Genomic DNA, 25,380 nt, shown 5'->3' with positions numbered 1-25,380 from the left:
TAATAAACATCCTTTTGTTGAGTTCAACATGTCTTAATTGTTCATTATCTCTAGTTTTATGGTTGCTAGTCAGTCCCATGTGTTGCTTCAACAGCTCTGCGACTGCGTGTTCCATCTCTGGAGAGTAGCTGAATGTTAGGCACACATCAATGAGAATGCTCAGGGACACTCTCTAATATTTACAATTGTCTTTGCTTTGCTACTTTGACCAGCAGAGAGGAATGAACTCAAGTTGCCACCTTGACTGTAATGAATATGACACCCGAATGCTACAAAGAAATCCTATTTTCTGTTCTAGCACTAATTCATAAGCTATGTATCGCATATATCGCACATAGGCAATATTGTGATATTTGGTAGTATGATAAATTGATTCTTTTTGTGTGAATTGTTGATAATCAGAAGATAAAATAACTATAGTGTTATCCTTTGATTTAGCCTTTTTCTGGGATTGGTTTAGTGAGCAATATAATTATGTATATTCACTTTTTCTGCACATTAAAATACAAACAGAATTATCAGAGCCATACCTATTTTAATTTTTCTGTTTGGCAATGTGTTCCGTATGTTGCAATGGTGATTAATGACAAATTAATTGCAATTTCAATAATCGTTGTGATTCTATACAAAATTTCCCTGAAAATGTGTTTTTGTCTTAACCAAACACATTTAATTTTCTGCAGAAAATGCTGTTCTCACTTTCATTTTTTTTTATTCCTTTTGTCACTCACACAGCCTTGCATTCACACACACACACACACACACACGGACACACAGGCATTCGAGTGCGCGATACCTTCCATGTCTCTGCATCAAATGATTATTTCTCTTTTGAGTTGTCTGCCGCTACAATAGAACCACAACTACACACAACTTCTCCTGACTAACACAGCCCACCTTGATTTAAACAAACCCTCTGAAAGACATGACACACTCTCACATGGCCTTCACACATACATACATGTAACGAGGGCGGGATGTTCTGCTGTATGATGAGATGGTTTTCATAAAGTGATGACCCATAAAATGTATCTGAATAAATTTATTAAGTAGAGTAATGAAATACATGACCTAGCTAAATCAGTTTCATAAGAGGCCTATTTAATTATTAACCAGTCTCTCAATACATTTACAAATATGGTTACCTTGTTGGAGATGATTATTTGATTTGAATAGAAATTGAATTTTTATATGTAACAAGAACAATGAAATGAATGACACCATTCATTCAGACGCCATCCACTGGGTAGCTTGTTTGTCACAACAGTCGTGATGTCTTTTACTTACGCTGCTTGGGTCACTTGGTGTGTGGCCACCTGTATGTTTTTTCTTTTGTTTTGTTTCTGCATGCAATCTAGTAAGAGATTATTTCTTTGTCTGTGTGCTTGGTCAGGGAAAAGGTCAGGTTGATCTGACATTGCGATTATGATGTGTGTATGGGAACTGGAATCATATAGAGTACAGGGTCACCGCTAGGCTGACTTTCACCGTGTTGATCTCAATATTACAGAAAAATCAAAAAAAAACACACGTGATGTCCACTCAGTTGGCAGAGATGAGAGGCCCCGGCTCAGCTCTCAGCTCGGTCGCACATTCGTCCTTCTGGAGGACATATTTCATATCAAGCTGTCATCATCACAGGTTTTATGATCTCAGCTTCCACCATTTACAAAGCATGAAGGGTGACATATCACAAATGCTGTGAACACGCCATTCTTTCTGCTCAGCCTGAACCAAGAGCAGGACGTATCTGGACTACACATTGTTTATTAGAAATTTTAAAGCCATGGCTCATCGTAGCTCTTTGTATGGTCAGGTTGAATGCTCTGCCTTGTCCACCTGTAGACTTAACAACTGGCACATTCTTACTTACAAGGCTATTCTTGGTCTGCTTACCTTCCAAAAGTATGGGAAATTTTTGTCCTCACTCCCAGGACTGATTCCTGCTAACAGTCCCTAAGGTTTCTACTGAACTGGGAAAAAGGGTGTTTAAGTTTGCTGCTGCCTCTGCTTGGAACCAGTTGCAAAATTACCTGAATCTTTAGCAGCTGGTCTCACTGGACACATTTAAAGTCTTTCTAAGTAAGTTGGAAGCATCTGTTTTCTGATTCTTTGATCTGTTCTCAGTTTTTGTCTGAGATCGTTTTCTGTCTACAACCATTAATAATCTACTCGCAGCACTACAGATTTTTCTAAATAAATACATTGGCCTAGTTAGAGAACGTGTTATGGACAGACTGTGTAGACTGTATATAGCTGGTACAAGGCATGGCGAAATTTGTTCTCAAATACAGATGCTGATCATGAAGAGCATAAAGTGAAGTTGAAACCCCCGCCACTAAATATAGTTGACAAATGTCCAGGGGGTATTCTGAGGCAAGCACTTTTGAAATGGTGACTTTGAAATGAGCTTGTAGTCATAGAATGTATTTTTCAAATGCCTTCCTAGTGTACACTGTGCTGTGGCATAACAGGGTTAAAGTCATATAATGACACATTGATGCATGCAGAACAAAATATGGACAATATTTCAGACATAACGAAGCCACATTATTTGAATTAAAAACCGTTACATGCTGCAAATATAATTGATTGACAGCATTAAATGGGAGGTGATACACTGAAATGTGCACAGTTCCTCTCCCCATGATCAATGTAGAGTACACACCACAGTGTTGAATGTGATTAGAGGAAAGTAAAAGTTGCATTACATGCGACATTATAGGGGAAAGAGATTCAGCAACAGATTTGAAGCTTGTTAACTGATTGAAGTGCATGTTTACTTTCTTCTCTTTATTACATAGAAAAGCTGGAGAAAAACTAACTAGCTGGTTGTGTGGGCTTTAAGTGATTAACCAGCTAAACTGCTTGGTGGTAAGTCAGTGTCAGTCTTACATCTAAACAGATGAGTTCATATAAGTTGGACTGTGAATATAAAGATGTTAAGCTTCTTTCTTAGCATAATGATTCCATTTATCCACTTAAGGCTTATAGGTGACTGCAGATGGCAAGGACAGTAGGAAGGTGCATTGTTCAACAAACGCATAATTGAATCACTATGTATGAAATATGCTGTTTAGCAGCTGTGACTAAGTAATAAACAGAATTTCATATATGGTGTATAGACTGCTCTAGAGGTGGCATTTGTACTGTACGTAGAACACTGGGTTGTTTCATACTATTCAGCTTCTTTTGCAGTGGTAGTTGATTATGTCAGCATTTACATTGTCTTTCTCTGTTTCCTATACTGAACATGAAATATAATTTAGATTATCAGCACAAATACAGTTCTCTGATGCTTCCCTAAGCTGCTCCCCTTCCTTACTTTGTCCTTGTCTGGTGTAATAAACAGTGATACTGCCTTAGTGTGTATTAAATAGTATTCTGTCAGTTGCGCAGCTGAGAGAAAATGAATTTTGCAGAGCATATTGTAGATGTGCATAAACAGGATGACAAAGAAACTGGAGAGCCTGTAAATGTCTAACAGAAGGTGCTGTACTGGGGTAATTTATGAAGTGTTGTCAATTGGTGGAGATCGCCCTGCTGACTTCAGAAATCCATGTGACTGCTCAAAATTGCAAGCGATAATCAGTTCTGTGACTTTTTTGGATAACTTCAAATAAAGGTCTTCAGAGGTGCATGCAGATGTGGAAGATGTTTCTGTACAAGATGTATCTTTTAGGCAGCGGGGACAGAAAAGAATGCGTCCTGCCCTTGTACAGTAATGTCACAGCAATGGAGAGGTCCACCGAGAATAAAGCAGAAAAGATGAAAGTGGTGACTGTTAGAGTCTGGGGGGTCCTCTGGGGCTGTAGGAGCATTTTCACAGTGGTCATCACTTCTGTGAAATATAATTATTTTGGTTGAGATGTCTCATGTAAACACACTGTCAATGCCTCCTATTGTACTGTAGATCAAGACAACAGACGCCGACATGAGCTTTGGTTCTACGGTAACTTATTTAATTGGTAATTGTGTCCTCGGTGCTTTTAAGTGGTTATCTAATTCCAAGCTACAGCATTCTGAAAACAAAGGAGGCATGTCCTTAAAAATCCACCTTGTTAGCTGAGCTCTCTGGACACAGCTCCACAATATTCTTAAAAAGCAGATACATATACATATTATTATTATTATTGTTGTTATTACATATGTGTAAAGCTGTGAATACAGTGTCTGTGACATCACCTTAAGCTCTTGAAAAGAGAGTTTATTATTATTATTATTGTATCAAAGTCTGAAACAAGAAGCAGATTCTCAGAAAAGAGTAAAAATAACTAAAATTGTAGTTGTACAGGTTGTAATTGTATTTCTAGGAAGAATTTGTGAATATGTCCATTTTCTTGGAGTTGCTGTTTGTAATCTTAAGGCTTGCAGCACTCAGTGACAGTTAAAACTGTCCAAGCAGTGCATGTTTGCCACTGCATGTCACCAAACACATGCATGCAGTCTGACAGAGGTAAAGCACAAATGAATGGACAAAAAGGAAGGAAGATATGACACTACAACAACACAAAGTATGACCTTAAAAGAATACTACGGAGCTGAAACACGTCTGAAACCCAATAAAAAAAGAACAGAATCTAACAGGAAGGTCTGATTTATGCGCTGAGTGAATTTTGTATATTAAAATTTGCAAAATATTTTGCTTTTGAGAAGGAAAAGAAAACGTATTATCATTAGCATAATGCCATTAGTGTAGAATTTGTATTTTCAAGGCCATATTCGGTGTGCATATACACTACATATTAAATTGTCCATGTATAATTCCTACTGTATGTATTGGCAACCTCAGCTCATGTGCAAATACCTCTAATGCACAGTATATTGAAGGCCGTGTTGCTTCCATAGCTGTGCACAGTGTCTTTCAGGGCTCCATTATGACTGGACAGAGTATTTATCACGATGTACTGTAAAGGAATTTGACACGAGCCTTTAATGGTTCCAACTGAAGGAGCATTAGCGTACATTTCGCAGTTTAACGATTTCGAACATTAAAAGGCATCAATAGGTGCCAGGACCACAGGGATGCGAGCGTCTGACTCTATCAGTAAGGCAGCTTGTGGCCGTAACTGTAAGCACCTGATCTCTGGCTATAGGTTGCTTTCATTTTACCAGTGTGATGCAGCTCGGCGCCAGTTCAGCCGGCAGCCATGTCATCAAAGTATGGTCACCTGTCCCTGTCTGCCACACGCAGCCTGGGTTTTACTGATCTCATTTCCCATTGACCCAAATGAGTCCCAGCTGCAGCTTGATCTTGTTTGTAATGGAAAAGCAGTAAATGTAGCCATGAAACTGCACATCAGTTGCAGTGAGACTGCTGAGTAGAATAGACACTTAATTGACCGAATATGAAAGGGAGAGCCCAGACGCATGAGTAAAAGCAGGAGCCGCAGCACTTTGTATTCTGTTTCTAATGTACTACACTGTATGTAATGTAAGTGTAATTGATCTTCGGCTATCCTTTGTGTCCTATGAGATAAGGCTAAATGCTTTTAACATGTGTGTGCGGCTATTTACAGAAATCACTTCCCGCACTATAGATTTACCCTCTGTGAACATGACCGCTGATTGATGGGTGCTGGACTTCACTTGCAACCTGCATTTTGGCAGCTGCAGCTATTAAATGATATATGACAGCTGTTCTTCCAAGACCAGTGGACACTTTTGCAATACTGAGGACAATCTCTTAGTCTGCAGGCTGCCTCGTGTCAAATGGCAGGCTGCTTTGCATAGGGGCTGGTAGCACAGGCCATCGTAACTCAGTCTCAAAGTAATGCCTATTCAGCGCAAAACTGCAGAGTGTTGTCAGAATCCCAGGATGGATGTTGGGGCATGTGCAAGTGATATCTATCCTGATGAAGAGAGAATGCCCGGTGATTTATTTCTTAGGAATCACAGGAAAAATGCTCAAGCTGGGCGCTTTTCCCTTCACTTAGATTTTCCATTTGAATTAAATGAGGTGTGTATGTAGGCAGGCAAAGGGGGGCAAGGGTGGTGAGAGATAGCATGCAGGAGAAAGGACATACTTCATCTTCCTATTCAAAGTGTTGTTTTCAGCAACTTTGAAATGAAGGAGAAAAATGCTGATAGAATTGCACCAGAATGTATCGCAGCAGACTGCAAAGTACAAAAACCCTAGGTCAGACATTGGGGAGGCATCCTGCATGCAGGGCATTCCCCCGCCCCCCCGCATTTCGACTCTCCTCTTAAGGTCCCCAGTGACTCGCTTTTTTAACCTGCAGTGATTGATGGGAGGTGTGTCCTTGACAGGTCCAGGATTGGCTGGCCAAGGGCAAGATGCAGCTATCCAATTGTTTCACATAGATAAACAAGGAAAGAAATGTCATTTACAGCATCTGGAGATAGATGCTGTCATCCTCGCTACCAGGAAGCCCGCTTAAAGGCCCATCTCATTATTGAACTCCAGCAGCCGGCCGCATATCAGGGGTTTCCACATAAAAACGATGTGTGCATCATGCAGAGCGGGAGGACAAAACAAGATGCTGAGGTCCACAAAATGAAACATTAAGAATATAAAAGGTAGACTTAAGAGTAGGCTGCACTAATATGCTAAAGGTCAAAGATCTTAATATTAATTGGCCTTTGCAGCTGCATCCTGTGCAACTTTTGGCCCATTATCTCTCGTACCACACCTGTATCTATGTACAGTATCAGCTAATGTAGGATTTTACACCAGGTGGAAATTAAGGGGTTATGAAGTTTGTTAAGGCTCTGCATATACAAGAACATTTAGCAAAATAAGAAACAATGAACTGGTTGTAGTTTATTATGTTATTCATTGTAATCCGTGGGCAGCGTCATGTCTAAAATATACAGACTCAGTCTCTGGAAAATGCTCATGCATTAAAATAATATAACAAACCAGTAGTTCCCATCAGCAACCAGTTGTGAATTAGTTTACAATGCACAGTATATTGAACTGTGGGTAACTGTGGGTAACATAGTAACTTGTGCTTTGTGCTGTGCAAACCGTGCTGTAATCATGACAGTGCTCTCCTATAATAATAACAAAGACAACTTTTTCTTTCTTTTTTTTCTTTTTTCTTTTTTTTTTTTGAAAAATTATCACTTACATGCAACTGCATCAGGAAGTAGAGTGATTTTCAACCGTCAACCAAACTTTAGCACTTTTCATGCTAACATTTTAAAATGCATTGAGACACTTTTGATGCCAATTCTGCGCAGATCTGTGCAGCACATCTCTCGTACATGAACCACCCTGCAGCAAACAGCTGTGTTAGACTCGTGCACATTAGCGCAGAACAAGGCCGAAGCTCAAAATATTGAGCTTTGTCATCACGAGAAGTAAAGAACTCAAGTAGCTGGCTGTTTGTTGGCACTGTTTTTTAAGTGCATGCTTTCAAAAGATGATCCATTATTCAAGATTTTTTTTTTTTTTTTTTTTTTTTGTTGGCTGGGTACATTGACGTTGCGGGCACGCTGCGGCTGCTCTTATGCAGTCATCAGTTTCAATCAAAGATGCAAACCTCTTGAAATAAGTTAAACATATGTCATCGTGGCGACCTGACAGGCTGGTTTTCTGCTGATGTGGTTCACGGTCAGACGGTCTGTGTGTGATCCTCACCGCATAGCTGTGAACGCCAGATGTATATTTATTCCTACACTGAAACATCATCTGGACTACCTTCATTTAGTACCTGCAAAGTGCTCATTTAGTTTATAATTTATACTGTCTGGTCTCCATTAAAAGCAGAGGAACCCATCTGGAACAGAGCCGTCCATTTTGCCTATAAGGGTAACGGTTCAGTTGCGTCTACAGTTCAAATATAGACGTACGTATGAACCGACCGATGAGCTAAACTGTCTTCCTCTAGCAACACAACACACCTTCCCTATTTATCTCCATCTTTGAACACACCCCAACACACACTGTCACTTTTCCTTTTGATTCCACTTTTTTCATTTGCTCTTTGTGGGTTTATTTTTTATTTTTATTTGATTTTTTTCCCCTTGTTATTGAGTCTGTCATTTAGAGTCAGTTATCCAGCTCTGTTGACTTTTGTTTGTCACGTTGTTGTTTCTTTGTTTTGTTTCAGGTGAGACAGGGGTTTTTTTTTTCCCAGTTTCTTTTTTTATCTCACCTGCTCAGTGACTTTCTCTGTTCCTTTGGCGCGTCATCATTTCATGTGCAAATAAATGAAGTCCACACTCGAGATGGCAACGCAGGAGAAGCTGAGAGTAGCGACATTCACATGGGTAAAAAAAGAAGTCTGAGGCGTGAAGCACATGACTTTCTTGTGCTGTTTTATGGAAATGCAGCCCCCCAAATCCAGTCTGTTGTCACAGTATGGTACAAATTTCGATTTTTGCGTTGAATTTTGTGCCTTTAAAAAGAGTCTTTGCCTTTGCCTGCAAGTTTCCAGAGTCCTTAAATATTTGTCTTTGCCTTTAAAGTATTTATTGGTAGTTTTAACTGCCGGCTCAAACAAAAGAGTAAAAACAATCAGATGTAATCTAAAAACCAGTTTATCAAAATTGCAGCCAACAACATGATCTCTTATTCCCTTGCATGCACACCAGAGTTAGCGCAATGGTCACAAATTAATATATTAATAAAGAATTAATTCGTGATTCCTGCTCTCTTGAGACACATTAGCCATGATCGTTGAGGAGGATCTGCATGTAATTACCACAAGTTAATATAATTATGCAGGCAGCTTCGGCAGGACTTACCAACACATGGCGTGCCAGTGAAGTGACTGGAATTGACTGCACATGTAGGTTACTCAGGAGATTAGCTCTGAATCATGGCATCAGTTTACAGGGACAAAGATGGCTGTCGTTTTACAAAGAAATATCTACAAATCTTTTCTCCAGTGGTCATACTTTTTCAAAAACGTTCACTTCAAAGTGATGGAGCGGCATGGAAATAGTGGCATTGATTAAAACTGTCAACGTGCAACTTGCTGAAAAAATTAGGCCTATAAGTAAATAAATGATAAGTTGGACCATAAAGGACTATTAAATGAATTATACACTTCTTTAGCCAATAAGTTTCTTAATGGCTTCAGGATAAATCCTGCAGTGGGCACACTCTGTCCTCAAGTGCCCATACTGTACACGGGCATGCTGCCTTTTTTTCTCCCACCATTGATCTAGAAATTAACCTTCAAGAGTCTTTATTTCTTTCCCTTTTACATTTTACTTTGCAACAGAATCATGACTCACGCCTCATCTTGAGTGTCCTCTGTTTGTACAGAGCGGACCCATCAAATCCTGCTCTGCTCCTCTTTCTGCCGTATGAAGCATTGCTTTGAGATTTTAACGTTGTTTCTGACTAATTCGCTGTAAAGACGTTGTGGGTTGAATCTTATGCAAACTTACAACAGAGTGTATTTTTGATTGGCTTCCATGTTGAGATATTTCCCCTCGCGCATTACATTTACACCGACTTTATCCATTTAAATAATATTTAAATTGTATTAGCACCTGATTACATTAAAGTCTACTAAACTAAATGAAACTAAACCTTCTGCTGTAATTCACTCTCCGTCCCTTTGGACTACTTTAATAATGTTCCCCATGGGAGTGTAATTTATGAGTTGGAAAGCCAGCCCGTAATATGTGCAGCGTTTCATAATTCACTGACAAAATCTGTGTATGTAAGTAGGAAGCATTGTTCATGTGCAGCTTTTTAGTGTGGAATCGAAGTAGGTTTCATATATCAGGTGCGAGGTGTGTGACAGCGTAGGACGATAAGATGAGGCCACCTTTACTTATCCTCTGTCTCTCTGGCTTCCTGTGATGTACTGCCTCTGCTCTCCTGCTTTGCCTCATCATTTTCTTTTTCTGTCTTTTCTGTCCTTTTTTACTCCTCGTGCCAGAGATGCTTTAATGATTTCCCTTTATTCGCCTGCGATCACTAATCTTACCTGGCTGTTTCTTGATCCATAGTCGCAGCGTACTTTATATTTATAGCTGTTCAGTAGAAGACATTGTCACGTTTTCTGTGAATTCCATGAATAAATTGTTAAAATGACCACACAGAAAGGCTGGTTTCTTATTACGTTTTTAATTATATGTTCAAGAAATAAAAGGTATTTGCTCAGTTATTCAATTAAGCATGTAACAAAATATTTTAATGTATAAAATCTGAAAAAGTAAGCAGAAAACAAATAAATGTGACATCATTTTGAGGAATTTTAAAGGCTGGCAAGTTTTGGTTGGTTTGGCTTTTTCTGACAAATGAAAAACTCTCGGGTTATTTCATGACCTATGTCATGTTTTTTGAAGAAAAAAAAAAGACGGATATAGAAAGAGTTCAGGTTAAATGACTGAAGTTGGCCTCAAGGAAAACATTTAGCAGACCTGCAGATGAATTGTAGCGTTCGGTCAGTAGGATCAAACTGAACAGCGTGTCTTAGATCAAATCACACATGCTGAAATATCTAGTCTACCATTTCCATGTTCCTCTCTCAGTTCGGGTGTGACCACAGTCAGACTAGTCACAACCTAAACTCCCCACCTCATCTGCCTGGTCGTAAATGTTTTCAGCTTCATCAGTCATACAAAAACCTTCATGTGGTGTGATTCTGTACTGTACGCAGCACACAATGAAGGGCTACTTCGACATATGTTAAAGTTAATGCACGCCGTCTCTTTGCTTGAAATGTCGCAGTATAACTTGTGCGGAAAGCAAAAAGTGGCAGATCTGGATCTCGGTCACATCTTTTCTCTGATATCTATTTTCTGTAAAAATGCTTTATTACTCCATGTTGGAGGGGACAAACATTTGCTTTGTGAAAAACATATCTGCTCAATGTCCATATATGAGAAATACACAAGCAATGATGCATATTGTAAACCGATGGCGGCGGAAAAGTAGAAGAAGTAGAAAAGAAGCATTTCATTGTGAAATGTCTTCCTAATGGTTACGGGTTGGGGTGGGACTGTGGAGCAGAGACAACCACAGAAACATTTTGTCTCAGTGTGTTAGCCTGAAGAAATGTTATTTGTTCGTGAGGCAACTTTGAAATGTTTTTGCATATTTATTAAGATCACACGGCGGCTGAGTAGTTAGCGCCGTCGCCTCACAGCAGGAAGGTCCAGGGTTCAGATGTGTCAGTCTGTTGAAAGCTGTGATCTCTCAGTGTGGAGTTCGCATGTTCGCTCCATGTCTGAGTGGGTTTCCTCTGGGTGCTCCGCTTTCCTCCCACAGTCCAAAGACATGCAGGTTAGGTCAGCTGGAAACTCTAAATTGCCTGTAGGTGCGAATGTGTTTGTCAGCCTGTATGTGTGTTAGCCCTGTGATAGATTGGTCATCCATCCAGGGTGTACTCTCTCACCCAGTGCATGCTGGGATGTAGGCTCCAGTTTCTCACAACCCTGAACAAGAGCATGTAGAAAATGGAAGAATATTTCTTAAATTCTAACATAGATTTATAATATTAAATTAGCATTTTTAATCTATGGGTGATGGTTTCTGACTTGTGATCTGCACACGGCACATTCAAGTGTTCTCTTTCTGAGAACTTGTGAGGATATTTCAGGTCTTGAGGGTGCAGGATGAATGAATTCGACCAGTACAGGCAACTACAGTAGCTCCCCGTGGTGACCTAAATAGCTTCATTCATAAAGACAATCTACATTCACAACCTTGTGGACTAATGTATAAAAGTGTAGAACTACCTTCCTCTCGATGAACGCCAACGTATCCATTACACAGATGCTAATGTGACCATTTAGTTAATAAGCATGACACAAAATGTTTTTTCGTCAGATATTATTACTGTGCCTGTGATAATGATTTGATGCTTCACTATTTTTTTCTAAGTGTGTAGGTGTGCCAGGTGAATACGATTTTATATTATTGCCAAACATCATTTAGGGTAGAGGAAGTGCTCAAACTCATAATTCACGTACATTTACCGGAAGTGAACGGCAAGGGTGTTAAGAGTGTCAGAGTCCGGCTGTACCCTTCACACATGACACACAAAATGGTTGTTAGATCTCAGACTTTTCACGTTCGCACAATAATTCAAGCCTCTAAACTTTATGATGAATTCATCACAAGCAGGAAGTGATGCTCCTGCATGGTCACCTTCAGTAGCGGACATGGTGACATGAAAACTGGTGCAATAATGGAGCTGCATTGAGTAGACCCGCCATGAACACTGTGCTGAGTAACTGAATTTTAAGGTGTCATTGTTGCGTTTTAGACCTGAACTCGGTCGCAGTCGATGTCTATCAAAGACGCCCTGTGGTTTGGGAAGCAACGTGCCTTTTCTGCATTGCACGAAGATGGAAATAATTGATGAGGCCACTGTACGAAATTCAGGGGAAGAATTCTGTGCGATGTAATATATTCTTCTTTTTGTTGATTTTTTTTTTTTTTTTTTTTGTGGGAGAAAAGGGCTTCATGAGAGCAGTAGCCATTGAAAACAAAAGCGAACACAGACTCGACCGGATAAATCATCATGCCTCTCCTGCAACACTGTAGGGAAAATGCTGCACAGTTGCTATGGAACCCTCTGTTGCTAGGCAATGGGTTGATTATCAGAGTTTTTTTTTATATATATATATATATGGGAGACAGAGCGGTGTTTTCTTTGCTGTCCAGCAAATTTGTTTTCAGAACTGACAGGTTTTACAACTGATCCGTGGAATAACATAACAACGCTTTCCTCGACTTAAATGCAATTTATCCAGTTTGATATCTTTTATACTCTGGACTGACATTTGGAGCACACTGGATGTTCAGATGCTCCATATTCACATGAAATATAAACATTAGGGAAGGTTTCAATGATGCCAGGGAAGAACGGCGCTACTCCTCCCTATGTATACCATATAAAATCATATCTAGCTTCTCCAATGACCCTCTTTAATCAGATTTCATCATGTAACAAGGTGAAACGAGATATCTTCTCATCTGCTGAAAACTCATTCTTCTTGGCACAAGTACAGAATCAACCCAGATATGCCAAAGGCGTTAACTCGGTCCCTAATCTCAGCACCTGTTTGCTGGTAATTTATACTGCTCCATTTATTAAAACATCACATTTTTAAGTAGTGGAGATAGTAAGGGAATATCATTATGTCGCCCTCTTGTGGTTGCATTCAGATATCAAACTAATTAAGCCTTTTATTAGTATTTTTTAATTGTTGCTTCATTTTAAGATATGTCATGAGATTGAAGGGTGTGTTGAAAATCACTACAATATCCAAAGCAGACATTAATGTTCATAGTCCAAGAAAGCACTCGTGTAATACCATTTTCAGTTTGCTGAATTCCAGATTTGCCAAACACAACCAGCAGATACCATCAGGGAGGTGTGACTGTCTGCAGCTCTGTCTCTGCCTTGATTACATGCACACAAGCTCTCTGTCCATGGAGTCTTAACTTTCGTCTGATTAAGGATTTACACAAGTCTGTGTTCTGCTCTCTTTTGCACAGTCTCTGAACCATACTCCCCTAACATCTGATAAAACCTGCAATTATTCAAATGGCAGACATATCATACCAGAGTAAGCAAAGGACTGATGTGTCATGTGCTATGGACAATGCTATGCCAAATTCCATTAAAAAAATCTCTCAATTTAATGATGCTTTGCTTATCAGTAAAGAAATATGTAGGTGATGTTGGTAAACCACCGTGCAGTGTTTTCTGTTTTCTGACAACACTCTACTACATTTATGAAGAAACCAATATCAGACTCTGTCAGAGACAGAAGATGAAGCTGCTCATATATACATATTTTATCTTTGAGGAACTAATAATAAGTGTACAGAGAGAGCTTTGGCTGACATTGACAGTCCCTAATGGAGACTGTTAATGATTTTTGCTAATTTGGCAAGCACCCAGCTGGTTACGCTCAGACACACCAAGGGGAACTACATTAACTATAGACTATGAAAACCCATTACAGCACCCTACAGCCCAGGTATAGTTGATTGTCAGATTTCTATAACACGGACAGATATAATGGGATTTAGAGATCTTAGATATCTACATATCTAACAGGTCCAGCCTCTGTGGTAGGTAGATTACCAGTTAGGAGATCCTTTCCACAGTGTGCTCCCACAGAGACAAGTCTACGCTGCCCCCAGTTGACGTTGGGACCTTTTAATCTTATGAGCACTCCCTGACACTGAACTTATATTGTTTTGATGTGAAGTGCCATTACCAAGGAAAACGTTAAATAGGGCGGCCTCACTGCCCACTACATCAGTGTAGCTTGTCTGCCCTGAGGCTAGATAAGACTGTCAGACTGGAAGCTGAATGTCGAGACACATTGTTGGAGTTGAGAGGACAGCATACATAGATAATAAGCAAAGGAGGGGACAGCAAGGCTAAATTTAAAAAAAGGAGACTGTCAACAAGGACTGAAGATATGATAAGCTCAGTGTGATGCATGATTTGCTAGTTTTTGACCCACAGAGAGAATCTGAGCTCAACACAGCAGCTATTGACATTGCAAAGTTGCCAACTCTGCTAATACCGCCTCATCTGAGCCAATCATCCAATACAGAAATACAATTAAGATGTTGTGAGGATGAAGTACTGATCATAAATGTTTATCATGGGAATCGTAGGCAGAAATCACCATTCAGGAAATACATAATGTAAATGTGGTAGTTGTGACATTCCAAAGCTGCCCTTACACCACACAAACATACTGGCAAATACTATTTGCTTTTGATGCATTGTTGAATTGATCAGTTATAGTATAAGACACAGCAATCATCCACAACATTAAAGCCACTGAGAGGTGATGTGAATAACAATGATCATTTTGTTACGATGCATTGTTTTACTGGCATTCATATGGCTGCAACCCTAACACACACCACCCACCCAGACATTGGCATAGAGCAAGCACACACCCCCTCTGCAATGGCAGTGGTATTCCCTCTTGGTACTGGCCTCCCCCAGCAGGACAGTGTGCTCTGCCACACTGCAAGAACACGACAAAGAGCCCAAGGCATTGACCTGGCCTCCAAACTCCCTAGATCCCAATCCGATCAAGCATCCACAGGATGTGGCGGAACAAGCCCAATCCATGGAGGCCCCATCCCACAACCCACATGAATCTGCTGCCAACGTCCCAGTGCCAGACGCCATGGGACACCCACAGAGGTCCTGAGTTCATGCCCTGATGGCTTGGAGCTGTTTTGGCAGCACGAGAGGGACCTACACAATATTAGGCAGGTGGTTTTGATGCTGCGGCCCATCAGTTTATGTACTCTGCACTGTCAGAGTCATTAGCACATTATTTATGCTCTAATAGGCAAGATATCTGCTGATATCCAGGGAAGCCAGCAATACTGCTATCCAATCATAAATAATGCTCATATTAAAGGTAGAGCTGGACGTTTTGGGAAAGGTGATGATTTGCTTTCTTGCCGCTCTATGAAGAAAGTTGGGAAATACCCCTCCTTTAAGATGGCCGTCTGCTTAATGATCAATATCCACTTGGCATGGAGACAGCGTGAGCATGGTGGTCAGTGTTTTCACATCAAAGCCTCATCTGAGTTTTCCTGGTCACTCTGCTCTACAGGACGTGCTTGATGAGTGAATTGGTTTGCTCCCAGTGTTAATTCTCACACTGTGATTTAATAATAATGACCTCTGGTGCCACAGTGAAAGCTAGAGGATAAATTGTCCTACCTGCCTTGATGTCCAACTCCAGACGCCCCAGTGCTGTAGTAAATTCTGCCATTTGGAAGAGTGTTGGAATATCTTAATGTGCCCAGATGATGGTTGAAGCTTAGAAAGTCTTTGTCTCACACAGCTGAATGCATTAAAACAATCCCAGAATGCCATATGGAGAGTCTCCTGTTTGGCCGACTAAACTTGGTGACTAATACTACTTGTGGGCCAAAAGCTTCAAGAAAAGCCTTTTTTTTATGTATAAATGAGTTATGAATTGATACCTGACCTATACAGCAATTGGACAGTGGATTAGGAAGTTAGTTTGTTGCCATGGTAATACTCAGTGGTAGAAGTATGGTAGAAAAATGTCATCACATGAATGACTCGTACTGTAAAACTGTGGGTTTTCTTTCACTTTGTTTCCACAGTCATTCAGGAGTGAAAGGGACAGCAGTCTTGTGAGAGTGAGCAGGGTGAGAGAGGTTAACTGTGAGATTTTTGTTAATCTTTCACTGATAAGATATAAAGTTATGACGTCAGAGGTGCTGTAGCCACATTTTGGGACCTTCAGACAAAGCCAGGCCCGTTTCCAGTCTTTCTGGTGGAGTCTTACCTCTTCAAATATTTGCAAGGCCTATTGATCCTGCATTAGTTACCCCCTACTATTAATGGTGTTTTACAGTGTATAACCACCAGCAACTATAACCACCCTTTGCAATCAGTTTGTGCTGATGCTTGCAAATCACAATTCTGCCATGCCACAAGTGGTCAAACACACCCTCAGAGCACCTTTTTCGATTTTGCCCTCTGAGTGCTGTCATGGTGCCTGCTTTTGTAGGGAGCCACACACGGGGATCAGTTAAGAGGCAACACTGGCCGACAATTCTACAACAGTGCGTATTGTTTCTGTAATTTGTTTTAATGCAACACATCTAAATACAGCTCATCATCAGATGTCTGTTGAAAGCTGCTCCTATTGTGATATTGGCCAAGTACAAAACCACAGAACGGGAGCAGTTTGACACATTCAGTGAATTCTTGGAAAAGTATTGGAAAGTGTTTACACACTCATATGCTAATTGTTCAGAGACAACATGGTTTGTCTAGGGACTGTGTGATGCCTTTCTCTCGCTCACTCCCTTTTATATGAAATCCGAACAAAAGGATAGACCAAAAGATGACTGCAGTTATCAGGTTGCTCATCAGTTATTAGTATTATTTTTAAACAAGTTCCAAGTATTCTGTGGGGGAAGCAATTTGTAGACAATGGTTGAAATGCTGGTTGACAATTAACAGAGCGACGCTGGTTTAAAGATGAAAAGGTGTTTTGTTTTGGTTTTTTTTTCTTAAAGGAGCGCTGTTCTCCCAACTTGTGTCGTGCAAGTGCAGGTAGCGGTTTTATTTTGAGAAAGCTGTGGTGACAAAGTGAGTGCCTCTGTTTCACTAAAGCAGGGTCAAAATATGCAGAGATAGAGAGAAAGGGGGGTGGGGGTGGCGGGGTGCTTTCTGTTTCCATCTCGCGAACGAATGTACTTTGACATCTCTGGGGAAAACTGTTACTGGTTGCCTTCACAAAGTGCAATGGAAAATGGCTCTACTTTTTCCCTTTTTTGTAGAGAGATGGGTCAGGGAATATGACAAAGCTTCAGGGCATTTAGCGTCGTGGGAGGAGTGGGGGGAAGAAAATAGGATTACAGAATGTAAGAGAGAGGATGGATGGTCCTTTTCAGCCAAGTGGTTTGCTGGTTAATATTTTAGCACCAGCATTTGAAGAGAAACATCATAATTAACCAATATCCGCACGAAGGGCCCCCCAGGAAGGATCTTTATGTCATTTAGAAGAATCAGGGTACATCTTACAGAGGTTATGGATCTGAGTCAGTTTCATATCATCGAGGCTCAGCTTGTGTGGTTGTCTGACACACATATTATGGCCAGTGTCCACCTCAATGGGGCATTCAGTGGTAGTTTTACACTAGAAACTCTGTCTGTCTCCTAACTCTGATGTCATAGACTAGTACAGTGACCTCCCTTCAGGCTTCAGACAACTGTTTCCTGACCCAAATACCAAGGATAGTACAGAATGGTGGTAAGTTTCGTTTGGTGCCAAGCCTGTAAATTAAGTCCAATTATGATAATAGTTTTCAAATTTTTAACCAAATGGTCCAGATGAGATAATTAATCCACCCAAAAATGATCCATTTGCTCAAATCAAATCAGCTGGTATTGCTGGCTCTTCTACTTTGTTCAGAAATACTCTATTCTATTGTATTCTAATGTATTTCATCCAATGCCCTGAATTTAGGTTCACTTTATTCACTACAATGCACTCATGACTGTTTTGTGGTGGTTGGTTCCAGTGTTTCTTTCTACCATCAACTTAAGAACAAACTTATTAGCTTCTGCTTGACTGGGGCCTCTGCAGAACACCAGTAACTTGTTCCGCGTCAGCTGCTTAACATTTGCATAAACTGCCCACCATACAGCTGCTGCATGGCTTTCCAAGCATTTAGCAATGTGACACACCCAGGTGGTGTTTTGCACATGTGCCAATACAATTATATTTGCAACCTGCATTGAAAATAGTGAAGTAAGTGCATTTGGGGATGTTAGTGTACATTTTTGGTTTTGAGAGAACAGTGCTTAAGGTGAGAGACATATCATCACTCGGGAATAGGACACAAAATGATTTATTGAGCATAGTTTTAGTGCAACAGTCCTTGTGGTCCAAAGTTGGATCAGATCCTGGCAATGTGCCCTGAAAGAAAGCGTCTAAGTCTGGCCAAGCATGCAAACAAGCGCATATTAAACCACCTGTTTAAGCCTCATTCAGTGATGGTGGCTTCACGATCGCTCGGGGTCAGTGAGACTTTGGTTTTAGATTTGCGTGGGGTGTTTGGACCCCATTATGCTTGCAAGTCTGGTTTGTATTTGTTTTGGAGTGTGGGAATGGACTGAAATGTTCTGATGCAACGTACAATGAATATTTAATAAACTAAGTGGACATTGCATTTGGTGAAGTCTCTCCCGTATGGAAAAAAAATCACTGGTGATTGTCTGTTTAATCAGAGCAGACAATGCTTGATGCTTGAAGTTTTATCCATCAAAGCAAGGGTTTCGATAGGCTAATTGATCATCACAATAATGCTCATAAACATGATTTTATTAACATTTTTCTTTAGACAACATGTTTTGAGTCAAATGTCAATGCTCATTTCTTTCTAATGTTATACAACAGGATGTACAATGAGCTCCATGCTTTGAGTAACTGAAGCCAGACACACACTTTGTGAGTGTATGCTGTTATTACTATAGTTAGAGAGGGTAAAGTGCAGACTGACAACGTTGATTGAACTGTATTTTTAGCCATATCCAATAAAAGGAAGTATAGGCGTAGAACCTTTCGTGCACCCAGAGTCTTTATTTCAGGGTTGTGAAGGTATTTGGACAGATGAGGGTTATATTAGCAATTTTAATACATTGTCAAAAACCTTTATGGGCTCTGAACTATGCGAGTCTGCAACCCATAAACATCCCCATGACTCCTGCTGTCTGCAGTAACTGTCAAGATCTGTTTTCCATCCCTTTTGCATTTCAAAGCGTTGTATTTTGAGAGGACTCAGAAGAAAGGGAAAGTTGTAGATCTGTTCTGGTCAAAGAGAGACTCAGCACACGAGTCATGATTTAAGTCTATTTTGTGAGCTCCATCCATCAGCTGAGCGTAGAAATGAATCACTCCGCCCTCTGTGAGCCTTTACTGTCTGCACTTTCTCCTGGCGACATAAAACATGCAAACTATATCACATTGTTACCAAAAATTAATGAAAGCATACTGATGACACTTCAGTGCCACTTGAAGTTCAAAATTAAGTTGAAAGCCTCACGCGCTCCGGGTGACTACAGCTCACAGATGTTGTTAGCTCATGGCTGTTGCATTGCGCCGATGCGATTGTGTAGAGAATGAAGCCTTGCAAAGTTTGAAAGAAGAGAGGAATTGTTAAAAGAAGTGATTTAAACAGATGTGCAAGGACAAATCCAACAAAGAACAAGCAGCTAACTTCTAGCTGTTTCTGAGCAGGGTGGTAAGACAACTGTGCAGCGCATTTCTCATCACTGCGTCATCTGTTTTGTTCTTAATGTGTGCATTGGGTCAGCGAGGGGACTTAAGCAGAGTGGCAGATTGACAGGGGCCCTACGAAGACTGTATGATAATGATACACATGATAAAGTGCGTATTGTAGTGCATCTGTTTTCTGTGTTGTTTATGATCCTTATGCTAATGCCATTTCCACTGTAATACCATGGGACATTATCTGAATATACTGATTCAGCACTGCCACATGAACCAATCACTGAACTGTCTCTGCTGTTTCTGTTTTCTGTGTCAGCAATTCATATTTTGTGGCCTGATCATTCTCACTGGCGCAGTGTGAGGCTGACATGGTTTGAAGAGGAAGAGGAGGGGGAAGGGTGTTTAGGTGACATGAAGGCTATAAATGTATAGAAACTATTATGAGGCTATAAATATAGAAAGAGAAAGAATGTGTCATAATAAAATGCTGTCAACGCTTCACACACAACATCCACTGCCTCTGGGAGCAGCTTCTCCAGTGGTGGGTGCCAGTTTTCTTTGTTTTGCTGCTTGCTAGAAAAGGTGAAGAGCAGATAAAAGGAAGAAAACTCTGAATCTGGTCTCCAGGCTTCTCTGCAGTCCTGCATCCAGCTTCTTCAGTCTGTGTTGACCAACGAGGTGTGGTTGTAGCACGATGCTAATATTCCAGACACTGTTTGAATTAAACCTGATATGAAAAGAGCTGACTGCTACAGAATGAATGCACTTGAGGTCAGTATCTCAAAATTGGACGTCGAGGTTCAGGGAATGCTCTGCTGTAGCGCGTGGTGTCTGCTCATTTATCATGGCAGTTATAAATATATTGTAAGCGCACAAAATGACTTAAAATGACGACAATGTTGCGTGAAGATGTGCCTGCCGCTGTCTGAAGCTCCAGCCGTTGTCTGTGGGCACATGGGCACTGTGAATGGATAATCCTTGTAAACCTGAAGTTGCGTGAATATTGAAGTGGTCGAAGGGTTTGCTGTACATGTAAGCGAGATGATGTGCATGGCTGTTTACATGTCTACAGCATGTACTGTAATCATGTAAATAAGGCACAGTTTGCTCTTCCTGTTCCTTGACATGAATTGCCAGCCTAGAAATTAGTATGGATGAGTGCGTTTCCTCAGTGTTGTTTCATAAGATTCTGACAGTAACCGATCTATACTTTCTGTTCTATGTACACGCCCGAAGCAACAAAAGTAGATTTAAATTTGCTTTGTCACTCCTGTTTTGTACACTACAAGTGGAGCCTATGCATTTGAACAGGAGTTTGTGATGCAGTTGAGTGATGCAGATCTTCTGCTTGATGTTGGTCTTTCAACCAAGAATATTGCAGTCTGATGTATGGGTGAAATTTCAAAAGTTTTAAAAAAGTAACAGTTTATGAAGTCAGCTGTCACAGGTTAGTTCTATAAGCTATATGTTTTAAACGAGAACTTGAAAACTGCAAAAGTTGGAGTATGTGTTTAAGAACTTAAGCAGGTTAGAAATCCAATTAATTTAACATTATCATTACTCTATCAATGTACTTTGGAGTTGATGCATTATTCTTTATGTACTTTTCTTCTCATGGCAGTTTTGCTTTGTTCCCTCAGGTCCTCCAGTCATCGTAGGAATGAGCATCAACATAGCAAGCATTGACTCCATCTCAGAAGTAAACATGGTGAGTTACAAGCTTCTTTGTCTTATGTCTTCTTATGTGTCCAGTTCATCCTCACGCTCACAGTGAGGGTCTAACACGCACAGGGTTCATGCTAATCTCCCCAGTTCCCACACACCTCCAGGCAAGCAGCCAACCAACCAGAGGCAGTTTTCGGGGCATCAACAAATACATGATACACTGTTGGACTGGATGGAGCCAGGCTGCTACAGAGTTTCTGTGGTGGGCAAGAATCTTACACATCCTCCATTGAATGAAACCTTGGTTTTCACCATTGTGTCTTGAACTACTGGTAATTTGTTCACAGTTTAATCCTTCCACTGCTCTGCAAGACAGCACATATTCTTTTGCTCTGACGCTGACTTGAAAGCAGTCAGGAATGCGGGCTCAGGATTGAAGAAGGCAATATGGCTGACGTCTGAGTGATGACGTCACTCTGTCCCTTAGCGCTCTCTTTATTTCACTCGGCGTGGCATCGTCACTCACGGTGCAGCTCACTCCTCCCATGTGGTGAGGCAGCTTTTCCATTTTCTGTTGCCTTCTTTCACCCTCTGTCTTTCTTCTTCTGGAGTGATCAAACGATTTTCAACCTGTTCGAATCCACAGCTGACTTTGTTCCACGTGTTCACGATTCGCTCGAGATATCTTTGCTCTTGAACGTCTTTGAATCATGAGTTCAGAGTGAGAACAAAAGAACACTTCTGATTAATGTCCAAATGTATATTAAATGTTCAATGACAACAGCTATTGCATGAATTTTTAATTTGATGAGGGGCGAGTTATTAAAAATGCTCTCACCAAATGTCAGTGTTTGTAACTTCTTGCTGTTTTGTGGGTTTATTGTCTGTGTGCTCAAGTTAAAGCGTTTTTCACCAAGTCTGCATTTGAAATGGCTAATTTTTAATGACAGATATGACTGAGATGGTTGATTGATTTGTTTATCAGCAGTATGGCTAAGTGCTCATTAAGAGCTGAGTGTTCATTCATTTCTTCACGAGCGATGCTTTTCAACACAAAACACTTTATATGATTAATTGCTGAACAGGATGGAAGGGTTACTAGATGTCTCAACATGAATCATGCACAAACACGTGAAGTGTGGGTTCACTTGCTGTGTGATCTGAGATGAATTGCACCTTTCATGAAAATGAATTTTGTTAAAGCACACAATATTTAAAATCACTGGACTGTGTAGGTTGAAAATTAAGCCAGTGCGTATCTTTCATGGGTCTGACTGTAGACTACAATACTTTGACCAGAGGGGCAATGATGCATTAGCTGTCAGACCATATATCTCCACTTGAGCGCTTTTCCAGTTAGATACAGTATTATACAGGAGTACTAGCACAGCTGTATTTATTGGTTTGCTGCCCATGTTCTGTCTTACAAATGCTGAGCAGGTTAGTTTTCCTGATTGTATAAAAAAGCTAAACAATTTTCATGATCTCAGTGCATAAAAATAGTGTTGCTGTGCCCGCATAGCAGATGCATTTCTTTTATTGCTGTTTTAGCTCGATCAAAGTTGCTTATTCCTCTTTTTGCCCTTCATTAAATTACACTGTGGTGAAACACTGCATACAGGGATTTTTAATTTGTTATATTTTCATGTACACACCACCTTGTTCTTGTTTGCATATATTACATATGGTACAATCTGTCTGTCTGCGATTGCTTCACGTTCATGTGTTCCTCCTGGTTTGATGAGCCATGCACACTCTTTCTGAAACTCTATCTACTTTCATTGGGCGCTGGCAGGCAATAATAAGATAAAAAGTTACCGTAGCTCATCACTTTTTGTACCGCTGAATTGTTTGTGTCTGTGACTTCATACAAGCTTTTCCCTCTCCCCAGGACTACACCATCACAATGTATTTCCAGCAGAGCTGGCGAGATAAGCGTTTGGCCTACGGTGAGCTGAAACTAAACCTGACTCTGGACAACCGTGTAGCAGACCAGCTCTGGCTCCCTGACACCTACTTCCTTAATGACAAGAAGTCCTTTCTTCACGGCGTGACAGTAAAAAACCGTATGATCCGACTGCACCCTGATGGCACTGTCTTATACGGGCTGAGGTAAGAACAGTGGAAACTCTGCTTTGTGTCTTATCTAAATACACACATCTCTTATTATGTGCATTGATTTCATGCACTCTGTATGGCTGGAATGGTGGTTTGCATCAGCGTTTCCCCCTTCAGTATGCAACTAACGGATGATGTTCTTTTTTTTGTTGTTCGGCTTCATTTTCTCCATTCCAACATGTATCTACTGGGTGAACCTGAACTACTCGGACCAGTAACTTTCAGAAAAGACAGAATATATAAAAGGAAAAAGAACTTATATGGCTGTCAAAGATTGCTGCACTAAACAAACTTAAGAAAGAAAAAAAAGAAAAAAGTAGATAATAAGAAAACTATTTCAGCAACAGGTGATCAGCATCTAAGTGCATAACTAAAAGCATGTGTGATAAAAGCAATACTATGTGAAGAGCCCACACAGTCTGCTGCTGATGAGTTCATAAAGAATAAAAGCCTTCATTGCTCACTTCAATACACTCCGGGAGGTTGCTGCTACAGCCTTACTGTACTTGGTCTGGTATGAACAATATCTTCTGATGGCTAATGTTAGCAAACTTTGTGTAGCTTTTATGGTTCACTGACTTTAGCATTCATCCTATAATTCTTACTTGTGGTCTCCGATAAGTTGCATAGTCAGTGGTTAGAGCTGAGTCATACCTGTATGTCTCTCAGTTTGCTTTTGCAGTCCAAACACAACAGGTCAATTGAATTGGACACTCTAAATTGCCCCTATAGTGTGTGTCTGCCTTTTGCCCAGTGCACGCTGGGAGTCACTCAGAACAGAAAGGTGGTACGGTATAGAGAAGGGATGGATGGATTTTTCATGTCTTTTTTTAATTCTGCTTTTGGAAAAGCTTAAAAATGCAAGAGGATGGAGCCTCAGAAAGAAAATATATACACAGGAAAGATGTTAGAGCCATGCTGGGAAAGGCTTTACCTCCTCGTGACCCTGCACAGGATACGCACATACAGAAACTGGATGGAGGGCATCACCAGTATTTAGAAATCTAGAGCAAGAGCAAACACTCCATTTAATATTAGAGCAGAAAAAACATGAGCACTTAATTGACGGATGGAGGAAGGAGAGTGATTTCAACAGACAGAATCTCAACAACTGTTAATTAGATGACTGCTGCCTTTATCATTTCATTTGTCTCTGTCATGTGTCAGTCATGCAGCATGTGAAGATCGTGATAACCCCACAATCACATGCTAGCGCCTGGTCCTGTGGCAGGATGAGTAATGACACCTTTATTTTTGGCACCAATAAACAAGACTTTCAAGCTTTATTTATAAAGTTGATAGTCTCCAGAGTTCTAAGTGTGAGTCAAGACAAACAATAACAATTTTTTGGAAGCAGACGGGTACACTGAATCCAAAATTCATTGACCCAAAAAGGCTAAAAAAAGGTTCAAAATGCTCACCACCTAAATGTCCCAGATCACTGTGACAAACTAGACAACTCAGTCAACATTAAATGTGCACAGAGGGACCCATCTAGAGTCCCTCTGGGACGTCTAAAAGTAGGAAAGTGTCCCGAGGTTTTGTTCAAGCTCGGAACAGATCGCTGCTTTTCTTAACACGTCATTAAAATAAAGCAGTTTGATAGAGGCAAGAAAGCTGGGAATGTGTTTTGTTCCATGAATAAAAGAAAATGGCAGTGACAAGTTGTAGATCATATGAAGTAATGAATTATTAATGCCGTAATCAGAGCTGAGAAACTGAATTACTGAATTGATGCTGACACAAAAGGAGATATGATGGCAAAAGTTTTCTTTTTTTACCCTTTATGACTCTTCAGAAGGTAGCAGGAGTGCAGTCTCACTGCTGCTGAAGAACACGTTGCAGCTCTCAGGTCCTGGCAGTGTACAAGCTGAATCTTGGAGAAGC

General features: G+C 40.5%; 1 protein-coding gene across 2 annotated transcripts in view; it reads left to right on the top strand.

Annotated features, from left to right (window-relative positions):
* gabrb4 (gamma-aminobutyric acid type A receptor subunit beta4) overlaps positions 1-25,380 on the top strand; it is a 52,636-nt gene that overhangs the window by 10,301 nt on the left and 16,955 nt on the right. For both annotated transcript variants that reach the window (XM_076750194.1, XM_076750195.1), the window contains exons 3-4: positions 21,351-21,418; positions 23,267-23,487. In XM_076750194.1, coding sequence (XP_076606309.1) covers positions 21,351-21,418; positions 23,267-23,487 — 289 coding nt within the window. The remainder of the gene's footprint in view (positions 1-21,350; positions 21,419-23,266; positions 23,488-25,380) is intronic.

The sequence above is a fragment of the Chaetodon auriga genome, chromosome 15, assembly GCF_051107435.1.
Source record: "Chaetodon auriga isolate fChaAug3 chromosome 15, fChaAug3.hap1, whole genome shotgun sequence".
Taxonomy (NCBI): domain Eukaryota; kingdom Metazoa; phylum Chordata; class Actinopteri; order Chaetodontiformes; family Chaetodontidae; genus Chaetodon; species Chaetodon auriga.
Note: the sequence above shows the minus strand (reverse complement) of the source record. Positions and strands in the feature narration are given on the sequence as shown.